This window comes from Rhinatrema bivittatum, chromosome 4, assembly GCF_901001135.1.
Source record: "Rhinatrema bivittatum chromosome 4, aRhiBiv1.1, whole genome shotgun sequence".
Classification (NCBI taxonomy): domain Eukaryota; kingdom Metazoa; phylum Chordata; class Amphibia; order Gymnophiona; family Rhinatrematidae; genus Rhinatrema; species Rhinatrema bivittatum.
Genome location: NC_042618.1, coordinates 1210343 through 1229892, shown reverse-complemented (window position 1 = coordinate 1229892; position 19550 = coordinate 1210343). Strand labels below are relative to the sequence as shown.

The 19550-nt window shown below is 47.8% G+C and overlaps 1 protein-coding gene across 1 annotated transcript in view; it reads right to left on the bottom strand.

Annotated features, from left to right (window-relative positions):
• Positions 1-2803: 2803 nt before the first annotated feature.
• TMEM63C (transmembrane protein 63C) overlaps positions 2804-19550 on the bottom strand; it is a 210289-nt gene continuing 193542 nt past the window's right edge. Inside the window, 1 exon segment of the mRNA XM_029597634.1 lies at positions 2804-6172. Coding sequence (XP_029453494.1) covers positions 5981-6172 — 192 coding nt within the window. The 3' untranslated portion in view covers positions 2804-5980.

The following is a 19550-nucleotide window of genomic DNA, read 5'->3' as shown; positions in this document are numbered from 1 at the left end:
TCAGCAGAAGGCGGGAGGAGATATTGCCCCTGTATAGGTCCCTGGTGAGACCTCACTGGGAATACTGAGTACAGTTCTGGAGACCCCACCTTCAAAGGGATATAAACAGGATGGAGTCGCTCCAGAGCTCAACTGGCTCAAATGTGGCTTTCTAAATAGTCTCCTCGAGCATAAGGCTGTCAGTACCCTTAGGAAAGGTCAGCATACATTTTATGAACAAAGTAATAAAGAGGGTGGATTCCTGGCCTGCTACTTAAACACATCGCAAGTAAATAGATATTTCCCCTCCATTGCGGACAAGGATGGCCATATAGTCACCTCTCCCGAGGGTCTGCAGGTATGAAAACTAGAATTAGCACATTTTTGGATGAACTTGTTACGATTCTGGCCGCGAGCGCCGCGACCAGACCCTTACCTCCGTGTTCCTGGACCTGTTCCCGCTTCTGCTGGCCTAGTTCGCGGCCTGTTCGGCGGCGTCCCCGTGAGGGCCGCACTGCCGGGAAACCTCCCATGGACGCCCTGTCTCTAGGGCGCTTTTCTAGGCCGTTTCCCGCCAGTGGTGACTCTGCCCAGTTCCTGACGTCAGACGCCGCGGCCTTGATAAGCCGACCGTGGACATTCAGGCCATGCAACGGATTTACCTTCCCGTTCCCTGTTGCTCTGTGCCCCGGAGTGAGCTGCCTTGGTAATCGCTCCATTCCTGCTTGCCTGCTACAGTTCCTGCCTGGTTCCAGTACCCGAGTCCTGCTACAGTTCCTGCCTGGTTCCAGTACCCGAGTCTTGCTACAGTTCCTGCCTGGTTCCAGTACCCGAGTCCTGCTACAGATCCTGCCTGGTTCCAGTATCCTAGTCCTGCTACAGTTCCTGCCTGGTTCCAGTACCCGAGTTCTGCTACATTTCCTGCCTGGTTCCAGTATCCTAGTCTTGCTAGAGTTCCTGCCTGGTTCCAGTACCCAAGTCTTGCTACAGTTCCTGCCTGGTTCCAGTACCCGAGTTCTGCTACATTTCCTGCCTGGTTCCAGTATCCTAGTCTTGCTAGAGTTCCTGCCTGGTTCCAGTACCCGAGTCCTGCTACAGTTCCTGCCTGGTCCCAGTACCCGAGTCTTCCTACAGTTCCTGCCTGGTTCCAGTACCCAAGTCTTGCTACAGTTCCTGCCTGGTTCCAGTACCCGAGTCTTGCTAGAGTTCCTGCCTGGTTCCAGTACCCAAGTCTTGCTACAGTTCCTGTCTGGTTCCAGTACCCGAGTCCTGCTACAGTTTCTGTCTGGTTCCAGTACCCGAGCCCTGCTACAGTTCCTGCCTGGTTCCAGTACCCGAGTTCTGCTACATTTCCTGCCTGGTTCCAGTTCCCGAGTCTTGCTACAGTTCCTGCCTGATTCCAGTACCCGAGTCTTGCTACAGTTCCTGCCTGGTTCCAGTACCCCAGTCTTGCCACAGTTCCTGCCTGGTTCCAGTACCCGAGTCCTGCTACAGTTCCTGCCTGGTTCCAGTACCCGAGTCTTGCCACAGTTCCTGCCTGGTTCCAGTACCCGAGTCCTGCTACAGTTCCTGCCTGGTTCCAGTACCCGAGTCTTGCCACAGTTCCTGCCTGGTTCCAGTACCCGAGTCCTGCTACAGTTCCTGCCTGGTTCCAGTACCCGAGTCTTGCCACAGTTCCTGCCTGGTTCCAGTACCCGAGTCTTGCCACAGTTCCTGCCTGGTTCCAGTACCCGAGTCCTGCTACATTTCCTGCCTGGTTCCAGTACCCGAGTCTTGCTACAGTTCCTGCCTGGCTCCAGTACCAGAGTCCTGCTACATTTCCTGCCTGGTTCCAGTACCCGAGTCCTGCTACAGTTCCTGCCTGGCTCCAGTACCCGAGTCTTGCTACAGTTCCTGCCATTTGCTTACATATTGTACCACTGATATCAAATCCCCATTTGCTTACATATTGTACCACTGATATCATATCCCCATTTGCTTACATATTGTACCATTGATATCATATCCCCATTTGCTTACATAAAATGAAACTCTTGAGACACGGATAGGTGCTGGAGGGGACATGGCAAGGCAGGATCCTTTATTCACATGTGGTAGACTTGTCCTCGGATAACGATTTATTAGAAAGAGGTCAGATCGTGGACACATGAGATCACTGAAGTCTCCCTTTCATTTGACCCAGCCATGGTTTTACTAGGGTTTCCTGTTCCAGACATCACCTCTTTCCATTCTGGGGGAACCCATTAGTGATTCACCTGCTGGTGGCTGCAAAATGAAGCATTGCTCAAAAATGGAGGTCTGCAGATGTTTAACTTGCACGCTCTGGATACAAACTGGAAGGTTTTTTTCAATGGAGAGTCACACATTTTATCTCCGGGTTAAATATCACAATGCACCACGAATCTGGGGCCCTTTTCTAAATTTTGCTGGTAAGAGTCCCAACATCAGACCTGCGTGTTAGGTTTTCCCATGTAAATGCTATAACTGGACCTCCTATTCCTTGTCCCTAGCCCTGTAAATTTTGTTACTGGACTGACTGGTCCATATCATCTTTGCAGACGACGTTTTAATTAACTGCACGGACCTTATTTTTACCTGCAGGCAATTCTGTACTTACTTATTAATTGCTCACTGTATAAGCTTCTGCTCTATGCACGTCTGTCGTTTTGACTTTGTCCTTATTGCTTATTTAGATCTCTTTTTTTTATTTTTTATTATTAAAATATGCACAAAACGTACACCTTGGAGGAAAGGTGAGATAGAGGAGCTAGAATAGAGACATTTAAATATCTCAAAGTTTTCCATGAATAGGTGAGCCTCTTTCAATGGAAAGGAGGCTCTAGAACAGGGGATCATGAGATGAGGGTGAAAGGGGACAGACTCAGAAGCAATCTTAGAAAATATTTCTTTATAGAAAGCCTGGGATAAATACAGGGGATCTTTGAGGGGTGGTAGGGATTGTGGAGCTGAGCAGATCCCATAGCGCTTCCCTTCACTGCGTATCATCACCCTCTGACAGGTCAGGTGTCTGCCTCCTGCTACAGAAAAGATAGGGGTGAGCGCTCACGGGCTATTGCACCTGGCCCCGAGGAAGGAGTGGCTCCACCCTAAATAGGAAGCTCCGGAAATGAATTCCAAAAAAAACCAAGGCCATCCTGGAATTTCTGAGCCTCCCATGAATTCAAGAACGCAAGCAGCTGCCTTTCACCTTTTGCTTGAGTCTTTATTTTTCAAACAGGAGAGGCTGCAGGCAGAGAGCAGAGTATTTGCAGCGTACAGGAAGCAGCAGGCAATGCACACACGCGGTACCCCAGTGCTCCCACATGCACCAGGTAGGAGAGTCCGTGTCACCCCTTCCCCTCCCTGTACGTGAACTGCTTTCCATTGCATTTTGTGATGGGAAGGGGGTTAAGGCAGGATTCTGCAGCCGTGGCACTCTCTTCCAGTGCATTTGGGGACTTTGAGACTGGAACAAGCACAGGGGGTTAAACAGGACTGGGGAAATCATTTGCTCCCCTTGTTGTACTAACTGGCAGGCCCTGCGGTAAATGCCAGCTTTCCCACCTCCCAGTGTCCCGCAGGGATAAAGAGCAGCCAGCAAGCAGGGGAAGGGAGAAACAGAAGATTGAGAAAGGATGACGTAATCTGTAAAGAAAACATTCAGAGGCGCAGGCCCCATGAGAGCGAGCATCTGTTACGTCTGCACGCAGCGCTGCTGGGCCACCTCCAGTCCTGAGAGGAAATGGGTGGCGGGGATGTTTAACACCAAGATGGCTCCTTGGGGCCTGCAAAGTGCTATTACTTCTGTATGAGGGCCACAAAGGAAGGGCCCCCATTCTGCTAATACTTCTGGGGTCCTCCATCAGCACCGACAGATTCAAGACTTTAATCTTTGGGAACCTGCCCCTGGCAACATTCACAGCCCCTGGCCCTGAAAACACCGAACAATGCTAAAGTCATTTCTCTTCCCCAACCGAGCCTGAAAACATTTTCACTTTTAAGGAGACAAAGCGGACCCGATCCATCCTCTGTCCTGTGCGCTAGAGGAGGGGGAGTGAACGAGAGCAATGGAGAAAGCAGGTGTGAGTGAGGGGGGAGACAGGGCAGGATTACAGAAAGGGAAGAGAGAAGGAGAGCAGAAGAGAAGGGGGAGCGTGATTAAAGGTGGAGAAGAGTGGGCGAGGAGAGAGTGAGTGAGGGGGTGTCAGACAGACAGAGAGCAGGGTGTGAGGGGGCTCCATTATTATTCAGAAAAGGCTGACCCACTACCTACAAGGACTCGTACTCCTGGTTTTCTTAGGGAACTCATGCAGTGGAGTAAAAACAGGACTGGATCAGCCTGCCTGGAGACTACGGAATCAGCTGGCGACCCTGGAGGCGGAGATGAGGAAAGAGAGCATGAGGAGGGTGAGAGGTGGCGGGACAGAGTGCTGACAGCAGAGAGTGAAAGGAACCAGGCCAGAGGTGGAGGGCAGGGAAGGGGATAAGAGAGGAGAGAGGGGGTGAGTGTGGGGGAGGAACGGAAGGAAGGAAAGTGGATAGAGGGTGCAGGCCATAAAACGTCATGTCTTGCCATTTCAGGTTCTTTGGGGCAAATTTCCGTGTTGTTCAGTTTTTCCAGTCTTTTTCCGTTTTGGAAATTGCCTGCTCTATTTCTGAACAGTGCGGACTAAAGACAACGGAAAGAAAAACATGAAACGGCCAAGACAATGTCCTTTCAAACAAATGCACATCCCTAGAGGGTAGGGAAGGCGAGGGAGCAGAAGGAGAGACAGAGGGAAGAAGGAAGAGGAGAGAAGAGAGGCTGGAACGTTAGACACTGAGTGATGCAGGGGCACATCTGGGGTTCAGGTGGTCCCAAAACTGGAGCTGGGGATTCCCCCGCATTTTCAGGGGAATCTGTGCAGGGATGCATCGGGTGGGTGGATGGACGGACAGACAGACAGATAATAAGACGCTTTGCTCTGACAAACGCATCGAAAAGCAAAGGTAGATAGACAAAGGAGAGAAATAGAAAAAGAGAGAGAACCTGATAAAGGAGAAGACATCAACGGACTGCTCGCCTTCCTCATCTCACACACATCCATGTCTCCTCCTCCTCATCACATGCAAAAGGAACAGCCTTGCCCTGAATTTGAGGGTTTTACATTTCCTGGGATAGTGCCAGTCTAAGAGAATATAGATTGAGGGCTGGCCTGGGCACACTGGCCCGCCATGCCGGGAGTTGGGTAAGGTGCATTGAATTGGCATGCTGTAGATTGGCAAGAGACATTGGCGTGACATACCTGGGGGATGGGTAGGGTGCAGCGGCCTGGTATACCTAGGTCTGAGGATACTTTGGATTGTCTATAGCTCACAGACTTTGTTATAGGTTGGCTTGAGCAGAGGGCACTGATTTGGCATTCACTGAGCTGGGTAGAGAGTCGAGGCCTGACGTACCTTAAGCTTGGGCAGAGTGCATGGACTCTGGCTTGGGCATGGCAGAGGGCACTGATTTGGCATTCAGGGAGCTGGGTAGAGAGTCGAGGCCTGACGTACCTTAAGCTTGGGCAGAGTGCATGGACTCTGGCTTGGGCACGGCAGAGGGCACTGATTTGGCATTCAGGGAGCTGGGTAGAGAGTCGAGGCCTGACGTACCTTAAGCTTGGGCAGAGTGCAAGGACTCTGGCTTGGGCACGGCAGAGGGCACTGATTTGGCACACTGTGAGTGGGGCAGAGCATGGTAATGTGCAGGCAGGGCGGGAGTATTTCGGTAGCGACAGCTATGACTTGGCCGAGCGGGGAGAGTTATTACTGATGCTGCACAGACAGTGCCTGCACCCTCTCAGGTCTCTTGCTTGGTCCAGGTCTGACCTGCAGCTAAGACAACGATTTGGTGAGAACTCCCAGAGCCTTCCCTGTGTTTCTGATTCAGCTAGGCCGGGCCCCTGGCAGCAGTACAAGACAGTTCAGGGCCGCGGGTTCTTTGCATTTCCTTTGGGGGGCACTGGTTCCATCGCTGCTAGTGGTAATGGCCCTCGGGTTCGTATTCGTACTGGTCCTCCAGATCCGCCGGGGAGCTTGGCGGCTGCCCCTCCTCGCTGCTGGGTGCGGGCTCTGTGCGATTGCCCATGGCCCCGTAGGACTGGTGTGCCGGAGAGGCCGCTGGCGTGATGCTCAGCTCAGGTTCTTGCAGCACCGAGGCTACAAACATCTGTGGGAAGAGCAGGCAGCAAAGAGTTAAGACCTGGGAGAAGCTGGAAGAGGCCTTTCGCCCTTTCACAAACGCATCCAGCAGGCCCATGGCAGATCCCAGCCCTCGCCTTCTCTGCCTCCATCAGAGCCACATACAAGGCTACAAGGCAGACCCTCAGCCTTGCACCCCCACCCAATTAACCTTCAGGTCCTCAGATTCTGCTAACTAAACTTAACAAGCCTAATGGCCCTACCACCATGTCTTCCTCACAACTGGACATGGTACTTTTAAATATTAAACTTTCTGATATTGCTATATAGATGATGCTTCAGAAATCCTGGCACAGGGTCTGGATTTTGGGGCCAGACTGCAAATAAAAAAATAAAAAAATAAAAATTCAAGGAAACCCAACACATATAACTTAAAAGAGATCCATACTGCATTGTAATCTCTGAAATGGCTGCTGGACTGAACTAGGATGTTTCCCCGTATTAAACACTGCATGAAAAACATTCAAAGTCTGTTGTCATTTTAGTAACAGTAAGGTACTACCCAACATATGAAGGTCCACACAGATTCATTACAGTACATGCAAGTCCAAATTTAAAACAAACCTTTATCAGGTTATATAAAACATTTTATTGCTACATCAATTTAAAAAGTGTTCATAACATCCCCACCATGTGTCATAATATAACAATATTATATATATATATATATTAACATATACACATCAAAACCTCAGCATATAAAACAAACAGCGTCCCCATATATACCTAGACATAAACACATATATCCTAAAATATTAATTATGTCACAGTCCGTTGATATTATCTAATGCCCCAACAAACAACAGGGCCTACTTATTTCATACCAAGCTCCTATTATGATTCTTTTTCCACTCGTATTAGTTTACATTTTTTCGCCGGTAAAACGTTGCCCGATATTTTGCAGGTCATGTAGAAATTAATTTGGGATCCAGATATGTGGATGCTGCCTGAACCAATGGATCCTCTCGGTTCAGCTTTTGAAAATTTGGTGTTAAGGGATGTACGTGAGATGGAGTGAATGAAAATCCATTGCGACATAATTTGAGATAACAGGAACGTCACTTTCAATGCATATCCAGCATAGCTCCCTGCTTCAACGGCAGGGGAGAAGAAAAAACAACCAACAAGGGCTGTACAACATAGTCTGGGTAAAACAAATAAGCATGGGTGTAGCTTGCTTATTGCGGCGGTTACTACCCCTACTACCCCTAACTAATCAAGCTAGATATTTCACTTGGATGCAGCTCCATCACTGCTCTCTACATTAATGGTGGGGGTGGAAGGGGAATAGAACAAAGAGCTAAGAGAAACAGATAAGTATGAGAGAAAAAATGTGTGAAGCTTGCTGGGCAGACTGGATGGGCCATTCGGTCTTCTTCTGCCGCCATTTCTATGTTTCTATGTTTGGCTATTGGCGAGTTGAGAAGAGATACATGGGTAGTCATTAAACCAGCAGATAAGGGAGGGGGGTTGTTATGAATAGAGAACAATGCATTGGGGAAAGCCTACCTTAGTTAAGGGATAGGAGTGATCTCTACTCATGGAATTCGGTTGGAAGACTATACCATTTTGAATGAGGCTTTACAGCAGAGACATTATGAGAAATTGATTGTCAGAGCATCCGGTTACTCTGATTTTATGTTTGTTCCAAAATTTATAAATCGCTAGAAGCTGCCCTCCCCTCCCCTGGGGTCGTCCTTCTGTGTCAGGCAGGGGGTCTGCGTTTGAAGCTATTGCTAAATACTTGGATGATTTGTTACAAGCTTATGTGATGGCTATTTTGTCTTATATAAGGGATATTAAACATTTGGAACATTTTTGTCAGGATTGGGGGCTTGTTACAGCAGATGTTGCTGCTTTATAGAGAAACATACCTCAACAGGCGGCTTTGAGAATTATTGAAAGAACTTTTTTTTATTTATTTTATTTTTATATACCGACGGTCGTTGGGAACATCCCATCGGTTTACATTTGAACACAATATTGCAACAGGCTTTACATAGAACAATAACATGAGGTTCTATGGGTTCAATCCAACAACAGCAACTACAAATATAACACTCAGAAACAGTAATCATAATCAATTATAGTCCATAAAATATTGAGTAAGAAACTTATATAGAGAGGAAGGGAACTTATATGGAGAGGAAAGGAATGGCAGTATTGACAGGGATTACCTGTAAATTTGGAGAAGAGCAGGGGGTATTTTGAGGGGGTATGTAATAGTTGCCTGGTGGTGGTGGGGGGGGGGGGGGGGACGGGACATGGAAATCAGCAGGAGTATGCTCGTTTACATAGCCACGTCTTGAGGTTCTGCTTACATTTTTTTGGGCAAATTTCAAGACGAAGACTGGCGGGCATGGAGTTCCAAAGGTGGGGACCAGCAATGGAAAAACTTTGGAAAAGCAATGGAAAACTTTGAATTGCTCAGAGATGAGAGGAATCTATAAGCAGGTCTGGATGCAATTGGCCTTCCCTGCACTGGTGAAGAGGTTTTTCAGTTTGATAATGATCCGTTCCAATAGGTTAAATGCATCCCGATGGGGGTCACCTACGGTCCCACTGGTAGCCTGTTTACACCGTATACGGATGATTTTGAAGCTAAATTTGTTTATGATTCCATGTATGCAAAATACGTTGTTACATGGAAATGTTTCATAGATGATACATTCTTTATTTGGGCAGGATCAAGGCAGGTGTTATTGGAATTTATGGGATGGATAAACCACCAAGATGTTAACTCGAAATTTGAATTTCAATATCATCAAGTTCGTATTTCATTCTTGGATGTGTAGTGAGTAAAGAGTGATCAATGGGCGACCACACTTTTTCAAAACCAAACTGATAGGAAGACACTATTGTACCACACGAGCTTTGACCCACATAATCTTTAGGATAATATCCCAATTGGGCAGTTCCTCTGTCTTCGGACATTGTGCTCATCGGTGTCAGAATATAAACAACGGGCCACTGAGTTGTGCACGTGATTCAAGAATGATGGATATACAAATAAGTTAATACGGAGGGCATACAAGCTAGCCATTTATGCAAATAGGGAGAATATGTTGATTACTGGGAATATTTTCTCTGACTAGATTCATATGCATAATTCCTTTTTCAAATTGTTCGACACATATTAAAAATATAATCCACAAACACTGGTCTATTCTTCAGAGTGACCTGATGTTTGCGGAAAACCCAGTTTTTGCTTTGCAAAAAACCAGATATTTATTGTTATGAACGCTGCCCGTGGGTTCCCCCACGAGCAGGCTCACTTACCTACGCTGCATCTTCACCCGACGCGGCAGGCGCCATTGTCCTCCCGCGTGACCGGAGCCGCAGACTGCTAACACTCCCTCGCGGACCGGAGGCCGCCCCGGGTCATCTTCTGCTCCGCGCTCGGAGCCGCGGTCTTCCTCGGGGCTGGGACTGCCCCCGACGACATCTCCATCTTCGCAGTGCTAGGCCGCAAGCCCCGGTGCTATCCGGCAGCTGGAGCCGCCCCTGGGGCTCCTCGCAGCGGCTGGAGCTGCTGCCGAAGTCAGGGCCTGCTCCTCAGGTCCTGCCTGCGTCTGACGCACAGACGCTGTGCAGGCCGCTGGCCATGGTCCTGCACAGCCCCTGTTTCCTGCTCCTTAGGCACCGGCCTGCCAGAGCTTTGTAAGGTCTTCTGTTCTTCGTGGAGCTCCTTGTCTCGTCTGCCTTCTACCACGTCTTCATGTCTTGGTGTTCCGCCTGAGGTCCCGGTCCATGTTTTGATGTCTCGTCATGATCGTCTTCCTCCATGTCCTGATGTGTCCTTCCTGCCAGGATATTCTTCCCAGCGTCTTTGTCTGGTGCTCTTGAGCCTTCTGGTACCTGTGAGGCCAGGGGTCCCTCGGATGAGGTTGTGCCCAAGTGGACCAGCCTACAGGTGGACTGTGTGTCCTGTGCTCCTGAGCCTCCATTCCCGCCAGCCTTAGAGGGAGCTTTGGGTGACACCGGCTTCGTCATTGGAGTCCCTCTTTGCCTGGATCTTCTCTGCGCTGTCCCGTTCTCCTCGTAGTCTGTGACCAGCCTTATGGGCTGCGTAGGGCTCACAGTGGGACAGGGTGGTCTGCGACTCAGTCCCGCGGGTGGCCTGAGTAGGGCGCCCTGAAATACAGTGCCAATGTCTATGCCTTATGTGTGCTTGTTTGGATGTCAAGTTCCTCGTCCGTGATGCCGATGCATCAACCCAGCTGTGGTCGTTCCTCGTCCGTGATGCCGATGCATCAACCCAGCTTGGTCAAGTTCCTCGTCCGTGATGCGGTTGCATCGATCCTGCTGTCATGTCTTCGTCCGCGATGCCGTTGCATCGATCCTGCTGTCATGTCTTTGTGTCAAGGCCCATCTGCCCTCGACCTCAGGCCAGGCCTGCTGCTCCAATGCCGATCCAAACGGCAGGTCCGAAAGGGCTCGGAATGGTCGGAGGACCATTCACTTTCCAACATCATCCTGTTGTTGGCCTTGGGAGCTTGCCGGCCTGGCAGAGGGTAAGACCATTAGCCATGCGGAGCCACTGTCAACCCTCGGCTCGGCCCTGAAGTTCTGGGCTCGGGCTGAGGCCAAAGGGCACACTAAACACCCCCGAACGTATAACATTTATGAGAGAAAGCTTGCTACTTCGGTGAGCCAGTTTGGCAGTCAGAACATTTGTGGATCGTTCTCTATATGCCCTTCGGCATTACAGATTTTGGAGTTTTGTCACCTTTCATTTAAATGGGGGTTTAGGTTGCCGGGGCATTTCACAAGTAAAACATCTCAAGTAGTTTATGCTGTGGTTTGTTCCTGCAACCTTATCTATGCTGATCAAACAAAGAGTTCGGTTAATGTGCGAATTAGAGAGCATCTTTGCTGCATTTGCACTGGTAAGGAACAAGCACCGATGGCAGAACATTGGATACTTGGTCAACAGTCAGTGAACGATTTAAAATTTTTTGTCGATTGTCAGGTGAATGTCAGACGAGGTGATGATATTTCACAACTGTTGATACGTAAAGAATAGCGATTCATTTACAATTTGGATACATTGGAAATTAAGGGGTTAAAACGTGAGGTAGAATGGGTGGCATTTTTATAGACCGAGAGTAGCTCGTGTGGTCCAAATTTATCAGTGGTTTAAATTCTGGAGTTCACGGTGTTATGGAGTTAAGAGTAGAGGGTGTGCAGTTACGGTGGTGAAGTCCCATTGCTGGTTTGGTTCATGAGGATTATATACAGCAACATCTGTACGTGTGTATCGATTCTGATATTAGGTCTTTGAGCAGATCCAGTGGTATTGTGGTGTAAAAGAGAGCAAATATTAAAAAGCTGGAAGTTTATCAGTCATGCTGTTATCCGGTACGCCTCAGTATGATCTATGGGCGTAGTTTTATTGGCTATAAGGATAATAATTAAAATTGTGGGTATATTTTTCGAAACATTGGGGGGATTCTTAAGGAACACAACAATTTTATATGCTAAGCTAAACCGTGTTGAGCTGAACCATGGTGGTTTGGATTTCAGCCTTGCTGTGAGGCGTATCTTGGATCATCATTTGCCCACGCTGTAGCAGTTGAGTAGTTCATCCATTTTCCCCTGAAGAAGCCACGGCAGGTGAAACAAGGGGACCCTATTGTTTGTTGGGATATTAGATAATATCGATGGACTGGGACATAATTCATATTTTAGGAAAGATATATGTAATGTGTTTTTGTAAACGCTTTATGTCCAAGTGTATTTGGGGACAGTGGTTGTTTTAGATGCTGCCGTATTTTATTTATTTATTTATTTATTTCGTGATTTTTTTTATATACCGCGGCACGTTAATAACATCACCTCGGTTTACAATAAACAATAAATCAGCAACAAGCTTTACAGTCAATAAGAATTCAGGTGTACATAAAAAATATCAATTAAGAATAAATTAAGAACCAATTAAGAACAATTAACAAATAAACTAATGATAAACATATTCCATAGTTAATGGCGAGTCTAATAACTGGGAGGAAAGAGCCCGATCAAGTAAAATTTAGCAGCGGGGAATAAATAAATTGGCGTGTGGCATTGGATCAGAGAAACAAAAGCAATAACTGGCATTTCAGGAAAAGAGATGGTCATTTTCATGTGCATATGTTAATGCCTATAATATAATATTGTTATGTTATAACACATGATGGGAATGTTACAATCTACACAAACACTTTTTAAATTGATGCTAGTTTACAATGTATTAATAAAGCAAATGTTGCTTACCTGTACAGGTGTTCTCACAGGACTGCAGGATGTTAGTCCTCACATATGGGTGACATCACAGGATGGAGCCCAATCACGGAAAACTTCTGTCAAAGTTTCCAGAACTTTGACTGGCCCCTACTGGGCATGCCCAGCATGGCACTAACCCTGCAGCCAGGGTCCCCCTTCAGTCCTGTTTAAAAGCTACAGGCAGTGCCGAAAAATAAAATAAGAAAACGTAACGAACCCAACACCGCTGGGCGGCGGGCGGGTTTCGTGAGCACTAACATCCTGCTGTCCTGTGAGAACACCTGTTACAGGTAAGCAACATTTGCTTTCTCACAGGACAAGCAGGATGGTTGTCCTCACATATGGGTGAGTGCCGAGCTGAGGATGTCCGAACATGCACCAAATGTACCCAGGTGGGCAAGGCACTAGGACTGGGATAACATTTGGCCGAGGGCATCCTGAACCCTACAGGGCAGGCAGAAGTGTGTAGGTACGTCACGTTGTAAATAGGTTACGAAGGACAGACTGGCCGAAGATGGAATCTTGTCTTCTGGCTTCGTCCAAGCAATTGTGGGCTGCAAAGGTGTGGAGAGAACTCCAGGTGGCAGCCCTGCAAATGTCAGGAAGCGGCACCGATAGTAGGTGTGCTACTGAAGTCGCCATGGCCCTCACAGAGTGTGCTTTAACACGGTCTTGAAAAGGAATGCCTGCTTGCTGATAGCAAAAGGATATGCAGTCCACCAACCAGGAGGAGAGAGTCTGCTTACCCACAGGTTGCCCTAACTTGTTGGGATGGAAAGAGACGAACAACTGAGTGCTCTTCCTGTGGGCAGCTGTACGGTCTAGATAGAAAGCTAGAGCCCGTTTACAGTCAAGGGTATGCAGAGCCTGTTCTCCTGGATTGGAATGGGGCCTGGGAAAGAAGGTAGGAAGTATAATGGATTAATTGAGATGAAACTCTGATACTACCTTAGGCAAGAACTTAGGGTGAATGCGGAGTACTGCCCGGTCCTGCAGAAGTTTAGTGTAAGGCGGATAGGTAACTAGGGCCTGTAATTCACTAACTCTGCGAGCTGAAGTGATTGCCAGAAGGAAAATCATTTTCCATGTGAGATAGCAAAGATCACAGGAGTGAAGAGACTCGAATGGTGATTTCATGAGCCGACCCAAAATCAGGTTGAGGTCACAAGAAGGGGCCGGAGAGCGCAGTGGAGGCTTGAGGTGAAGCAAGCCTTTCAAAAAACGTGTTACAAGGGGTTGTACTGATATAGGAACATCCCCGATACCTTTATGGAAGGCGGCTACTGCACTGACATTTATTTATTTATTATTTTGTTATACCGAGTTTCATGACGAGAATCACATCAACCCGGTTTACAATTAACAATGTGTGTAAAGTAGAGAGTAACATAGTAAACAATATTCCCAATTCAAACTTCAAATACAGAAAACAATATTATGGATGTGAGAAAGTTACAATAAAACAGGGAAAATTAACTAGGATCTGGAAAAGGGGGAGAAATTGAACAAAGACATATTTACATTTCAGTCAATTGCATCAATTAATATAATTGTATAGCAAAAATGAATATATATGATACAGTTGTGAAGGATGATAATATGGTGCTGTGTGTGAGTGGGTAGTTGGTGGATTCTTATTTCAATCCAATTTTTGAATACGAGTTTGTGCTGATGGGTGGAGGATTTAATCAAGGCCTGGGAATGCTTTTTTGAAAAGCCAAGTTTTTAGTCTTTTCCTAAATGTTAGAGTGCATGGTTCTTGTCTCAAGTCAGGTGGGATAGAGTTCCATAGAGTTGGACCTGCTGAAGAGAAAGCTCTGAGACTGAAGGATTTATGTTGGTAGGTTTTGGCATGTGGAACTTGAAGTGATTCTTTGTAGTATTCCCTGATGGGTCTGGCGGATGTGTGTTTTTTAAATGGGATTTGTAGGTCGAGTTGAGTGTGATGGTGGATGGCCTTGTAGATGATAGTGATGGATTTGTACATGATTCTGTAGTGGATCGGTAACCAATGAAGGTCTTTGAGAATAGGGGAGATGTGGTCGATTTTCCTGGAGTTTGTAAGGATTCTGGCTGCTGTGTTCTGTACCATTTGTAGAGGCTTGGTATAAGAAGCTGGGAGGCCTAGTAGTAGTGAGTTGCAATAATCTAGTTTGGAGAAGATTATTGCTTGCAAGATTGTTCTAAAGTCCTGAGCGTGGAAAAGTGGCTTTATTCTTTTCAGAATATGTAATTTGTGGAAGCAATCTTTGGTGGTTTGGTTAATGAATGGTTTGAGGTTAAGACGGTTGTCTAAGATGGCTCCTAGGTCTCTTACGTGAGTGGTTTGAAGGAGGGCTGGTGGCTTTGAATGTGTGTTGTTGTTTTCCGGTGATATGAGCAGGTATTCCATTTTCGAAGCATTGAGGACTAGGTTTAGGCTGGTGAGGAGATGTTTTATTTCTAATAAGCAACTATCCCAGTATTCCATTGTTTTCGAGATTGATTCTTTTATAGGGATCACAATCTGTACGTCGTCTGCGAAGAGGAAGTGTTTCAGGCTTAATTTTGTGAGTAGTTGACATAGCGGTAGCAGGTAGACATTAAAGAGCGTGGGTGAAAGCGATGAACCTTGCGGCACCCTTCGGTTGGAAGGGTGATATTGGGATTCTGTATTGTGAATTTTGACTCTATATCCTCTGTGTTCCAGGAAGGTTTTGAACCATGCATTCTGATGGAAGAAGTTTTTAGACCTGACTCTGATAAATGCCAGAGATAGTCCAAAAACTTTGTGATTGGACAGGTAAAGGGGTCAAGGGACTGAGAGGAGCACCATGACGTGAACCTATTCCATTTGTAAGAGTAAGCTTTTCTCGTGGAAGGCTTCCATGAAGCAATCAAGACATGGGAAACTGGTTCAGAAAGGTTAAGTGGCTGAAGGATTAACCTTTCAACATCCATGCTGTCAGGGACAAGGCGTGAAGATTGGGATGGCGGAGGCACCCGTCGTTTTGAGTGATTAGAAGCGGGACCTTTCCCAAGGGAATGTGCCTGCGAATGGAGAGATCCTGCAGTACTGGAAACCACACTTGGCGTGGCCAGTGAGGTGCTATCAGGATCATGGTTCCCTTGTCCTGACGTAACTTCACGAGAGTCTTCAAGAGAAGAGGAAGTGGAGGGAATGCGTAGAGTAGACCGGTTGACCACAAGAGGGAGAATGCGTCTCTGGGCTGAGAGTGTTTGCTGCGAATGAGAGAGCAGAAGTTCTCTATTTTGCGGTTTTGAGGAGACGCAAAGAGGTCTATCTGAGAATATCCCCATTGTAGGAAGATGGCATTCGCCACCGAGGGGTTGAGAGACCACTCATGCGGTTGAAAGATGCAACTCAGCTTGTCTGCCAACACATTGTCCACTCCCGGCAAATAGGTGGCCCTGAGGTACATCGAACGGGAGAGAGCTTCCGCCCATATCTGTGCAGCTTCCTGACTCAGAAGGAAGGAGCCCGTGCCTCCCTGTTTGTTGATGAACCACATGGCTACCTGGTTGTCCGTCTGGATCAGGATAACTTGATTTGAGAGGTAATCCTGAAATTCCCTGAGAGCATATCTGATTGCTCAAAGCTCCAGGAAATTTATTTGGTGTTTTGCTTCCTCTGGAGACCAAGAGCCTTGTGTCTGCAGATCGGCCATGTGGGCTCCCCATCCAAGATTGGAAGAATCAGTGGTGAGAACTAATTGAGGGTCTGGAGCCTGAAAGGGCAAGCCGTGGAGGAGATCTGATTTTTCCACCAGGCTAGAGACTGATGGAGTGAGTCGGTTACGTGGACAATGGTCGACAGGGGCTGAATGCTTTGAGTCCATTGAGACCTTAGAGTCCACTGCATGACTCTCATGGCCAAACAGGCCATTGGTGTGACCTGAACTGAGGACGCCATGTGTCCCAGGAGGATGAGAAAGTGGCATGCAGTCGCGGAGTGCTGAGACTGCAGCTGGTGTGCAAGGGACACGAGAATGAGGGCTCACTGTCGAGGCAGGAAAGCCTTTGCCTGCAGGGTGTCCAAGTCTGCCCCAATGAACAACAAGGTTTGAGATGGAACTAAGTAGGATTTGTCATAGTTGACGAGAAATCCTACTGAAATTAGAGTGTGTAAGTTTAGATTGAGGGACGACAGAGCAGTTTGCTGAGTGGGAGCCCTGAGTAACCAGTCGTCTAGATAGGGGTAGACGTGAACACCTTGGGTCCTGAAGAAGGCTGCAACTACTACGAGGCATTTTGTGAAGACTCGTGGCGCAGATGCTAGGCCGAATGGAAGCACTCAGTATTGATAGCGCTTGGGGCCTACTAGAAACCTCAGGTATTTGCGATGAGATGGAGTTATCGCAATATGAGTGTATGCGTCCTGGAGTTCCAGAGAGCAGAGCCAGACTCCTCTTTGTAGAAGAGGAACTTCTCTCGCTGGAGGTACTTGTTGAGGGCCCGTAGGTCCAGAATAGGATGAACGCCTCCCGCTTTTTGGGGATTAGAAAGTACCGGGAATAGAATCCTAGGCCGTGCTGAGAGTAGGGTATGGGTTCTATTGCCTTGGACTGGAGAAGGAGGGAGACCTCTTGATCCAGATGGATGGAGTGATCGGATGTTCTCCATGTCGGTAGAGGTGGGGAGTCCGGTGGCATGGAGAGAAAGTTCAGATGGTAACCCTGAGCTATTATCGCCAGTACCCATTGATCTGAGGTGATTGAGAGCCATATATAGAAACATATATAGAAACATAGAAATGACGGCAGAAGAAGACCAAACGGCCCATCCAGTCTGCCCAGCAAGCTATGCCCTTTTTTTTTTTCCTCATACTTGTTACGCTTGGCTCTTAGTACCTTTTAGTTCTATTTCCCTTCCACCCCACCATTAATGTAGAGAGCAGTGTTGGAACTGCATCTGATTGAATATGTAGCTTAGTTAAGGGTAGTAACCGCCTCAATAAACAAGCTACACCCATGCTTTTGTTTACTCGACTATGTAATTCAGTCCTTGTTGGTTGTTGTCTGTATATAGATCCTCTTTTCTACATTGCCCCTGCCGTTGAAGCAGAGAGCTATGCTGGCTATGCATTGGAAGTGAAGTAACAGACTTTCTCCCCTGCCGTTGAAGCAGAGAGCTATGCTGGCTATGCGTTGGAAGTGAAGTAACAGACTTTCAAGTGGCACAATCGACCTCCCACTGGTATGTGAGGCAATGGAAGCTGGCTGCTGCTCTCTAGGTGGAAGTCAAAAACCTGAATCAGGCCCTAGTTGAGAAGCTGCTTGCGGTTTTTGTTTATGTGTTTGATGAGACTGTGCTTTTTGAAAAGGTCTCGTTGCACGGGATCTGGTTGGTGACGGGTAGGACTTCTTCGGGCAGAAGAAAGTCTTTTTAGAGTCCTTTCTGAAGGGCTGTTTAGAAGAATAGTCAGAAGGCATTAGAGAGAGCTGTCTTAGGGTCTCATGATGGTCCTTAAGTTCCGCCACCGTCCGTTGAATCTGTTCGCCAAACAGATTATCTCCTACACAGGGCAGGTCGGATAACCTGTCTTTTACCTCAGGGCGAAGGTCAGAAGACTTGAGCCAGGCCCACCTTCTCGCCGAAATAGCAGCTGCAGATACCCTAGTAGCAGTGTCAAAGATATCGTAAGATGATCTGATCTCATGCTTGCCTGCCTCAAAACCCTTGTTTACTAGGATTTGGAGCTGATCTTGAAATTGCTGAGGCAGGGAGTCTGTCAAGTCTTGTATCTGAGCTGATAAGCGGCAATTCAGGAGATGAGCATTGATCCTTAGAAGACTCGGCGACCAATGGCATCTAGAAACTTCTGTTCCTTGCCAGGGGGAAAAGAAGTGTGAGGCTTTGACCTCTTTGCTCTCTTCTGTGCAGATTCTACCACTAGAGATTGGTGATCCAATTGTGGTTTCTGAAAGCCCAGAGCTGACTGTACCAAAATAGGAGGTGTCAGCTTTTCTGTGGACTGGAGCAATGGAGCCAGGATGTTCCCAGTTCTTCTTGAGGAGGTCCAGAAGAACCTGGTGGATAGGGATGGAGGTTATTACCTTGGGAGTATCCAGGAATTGGAGCAACTCCATCATCTGATGCCTATCATCCTGATCAGTCTGTAATTGGAAGGGAACCAATTCAGGCATTTTCTTCACAAAATTTATAAAGGAAAGGTCCTCTGGAGGAGAACGCTTTCTACTTTCAGTGGGTGAAGGTGGTGAAGGCAAATCATCGGTATCTGGTGAGGAATCATCAGTCCAGGTATCATAGGGATCAGCCCCTGCCCCTCTAGGATGTAGAGGGGGATGGTGGGATACCTGAAGGCCCTGGTCTAGGCTCCGAAGGAATCGAAGGAATAATTGGAGGCACCGATGAAGGCATTGAAGGCACCGGCGCAGGCATCGAGGGCATCGATGGATGGCTCGGTGGCACCGACGGGCGTATCGGCACCGATGGTCGGATCGGTGGCGATGGACGTATCGGCATCGATGGCTGACGCAGAACTCCCGAAGGAGGGATGTGAAACTGTATTTCTCCTCCCGATGACAGAGTGTGCGATGAGGGCACCGGCGCCATCAGTGACCCAGGGTCCATCGGTGGAAAAGCGGCAATGAGCGCTTCCATCCTGGAGAGCAGCGGTGCCAACGCTGCCGGAATCAGGTCGGTGATCAGTTCCGCAATCGGTATTGGGGTTGGTGCCAGAGGAACCTGAAGTCGTTGCATCACCTTGTTGATGGCCTCCTGAACCATCCAGTCCAGTTCTTCTTGGAGACCTGCAGTAAGCAGTCCCGGCTCCGGAACAGAAGAAGGAGGCAGAGGCATAGCCGGAGGGACCACCGTTAAAGGCGGAGTCACGGCTCCCGATGCCCTTTCGGGGGAGGGTTGCCTCAGTGACCCAGTTGCCGAAAAGGTCGGTGCCTTTTCTGGACGAGGTTTCTTCGACGGTGGCTCGGACGATGGCGAGGTCGATGATTTCGCTCTCTTGATGGTCTGAGACTTTCTATGCTGGTAGCGATGTTTATCTCTACGATCCCATGGGTCCTGAGGGGGAGTAGAGGGTGTTGAAAGTCGAGATGTCGTCG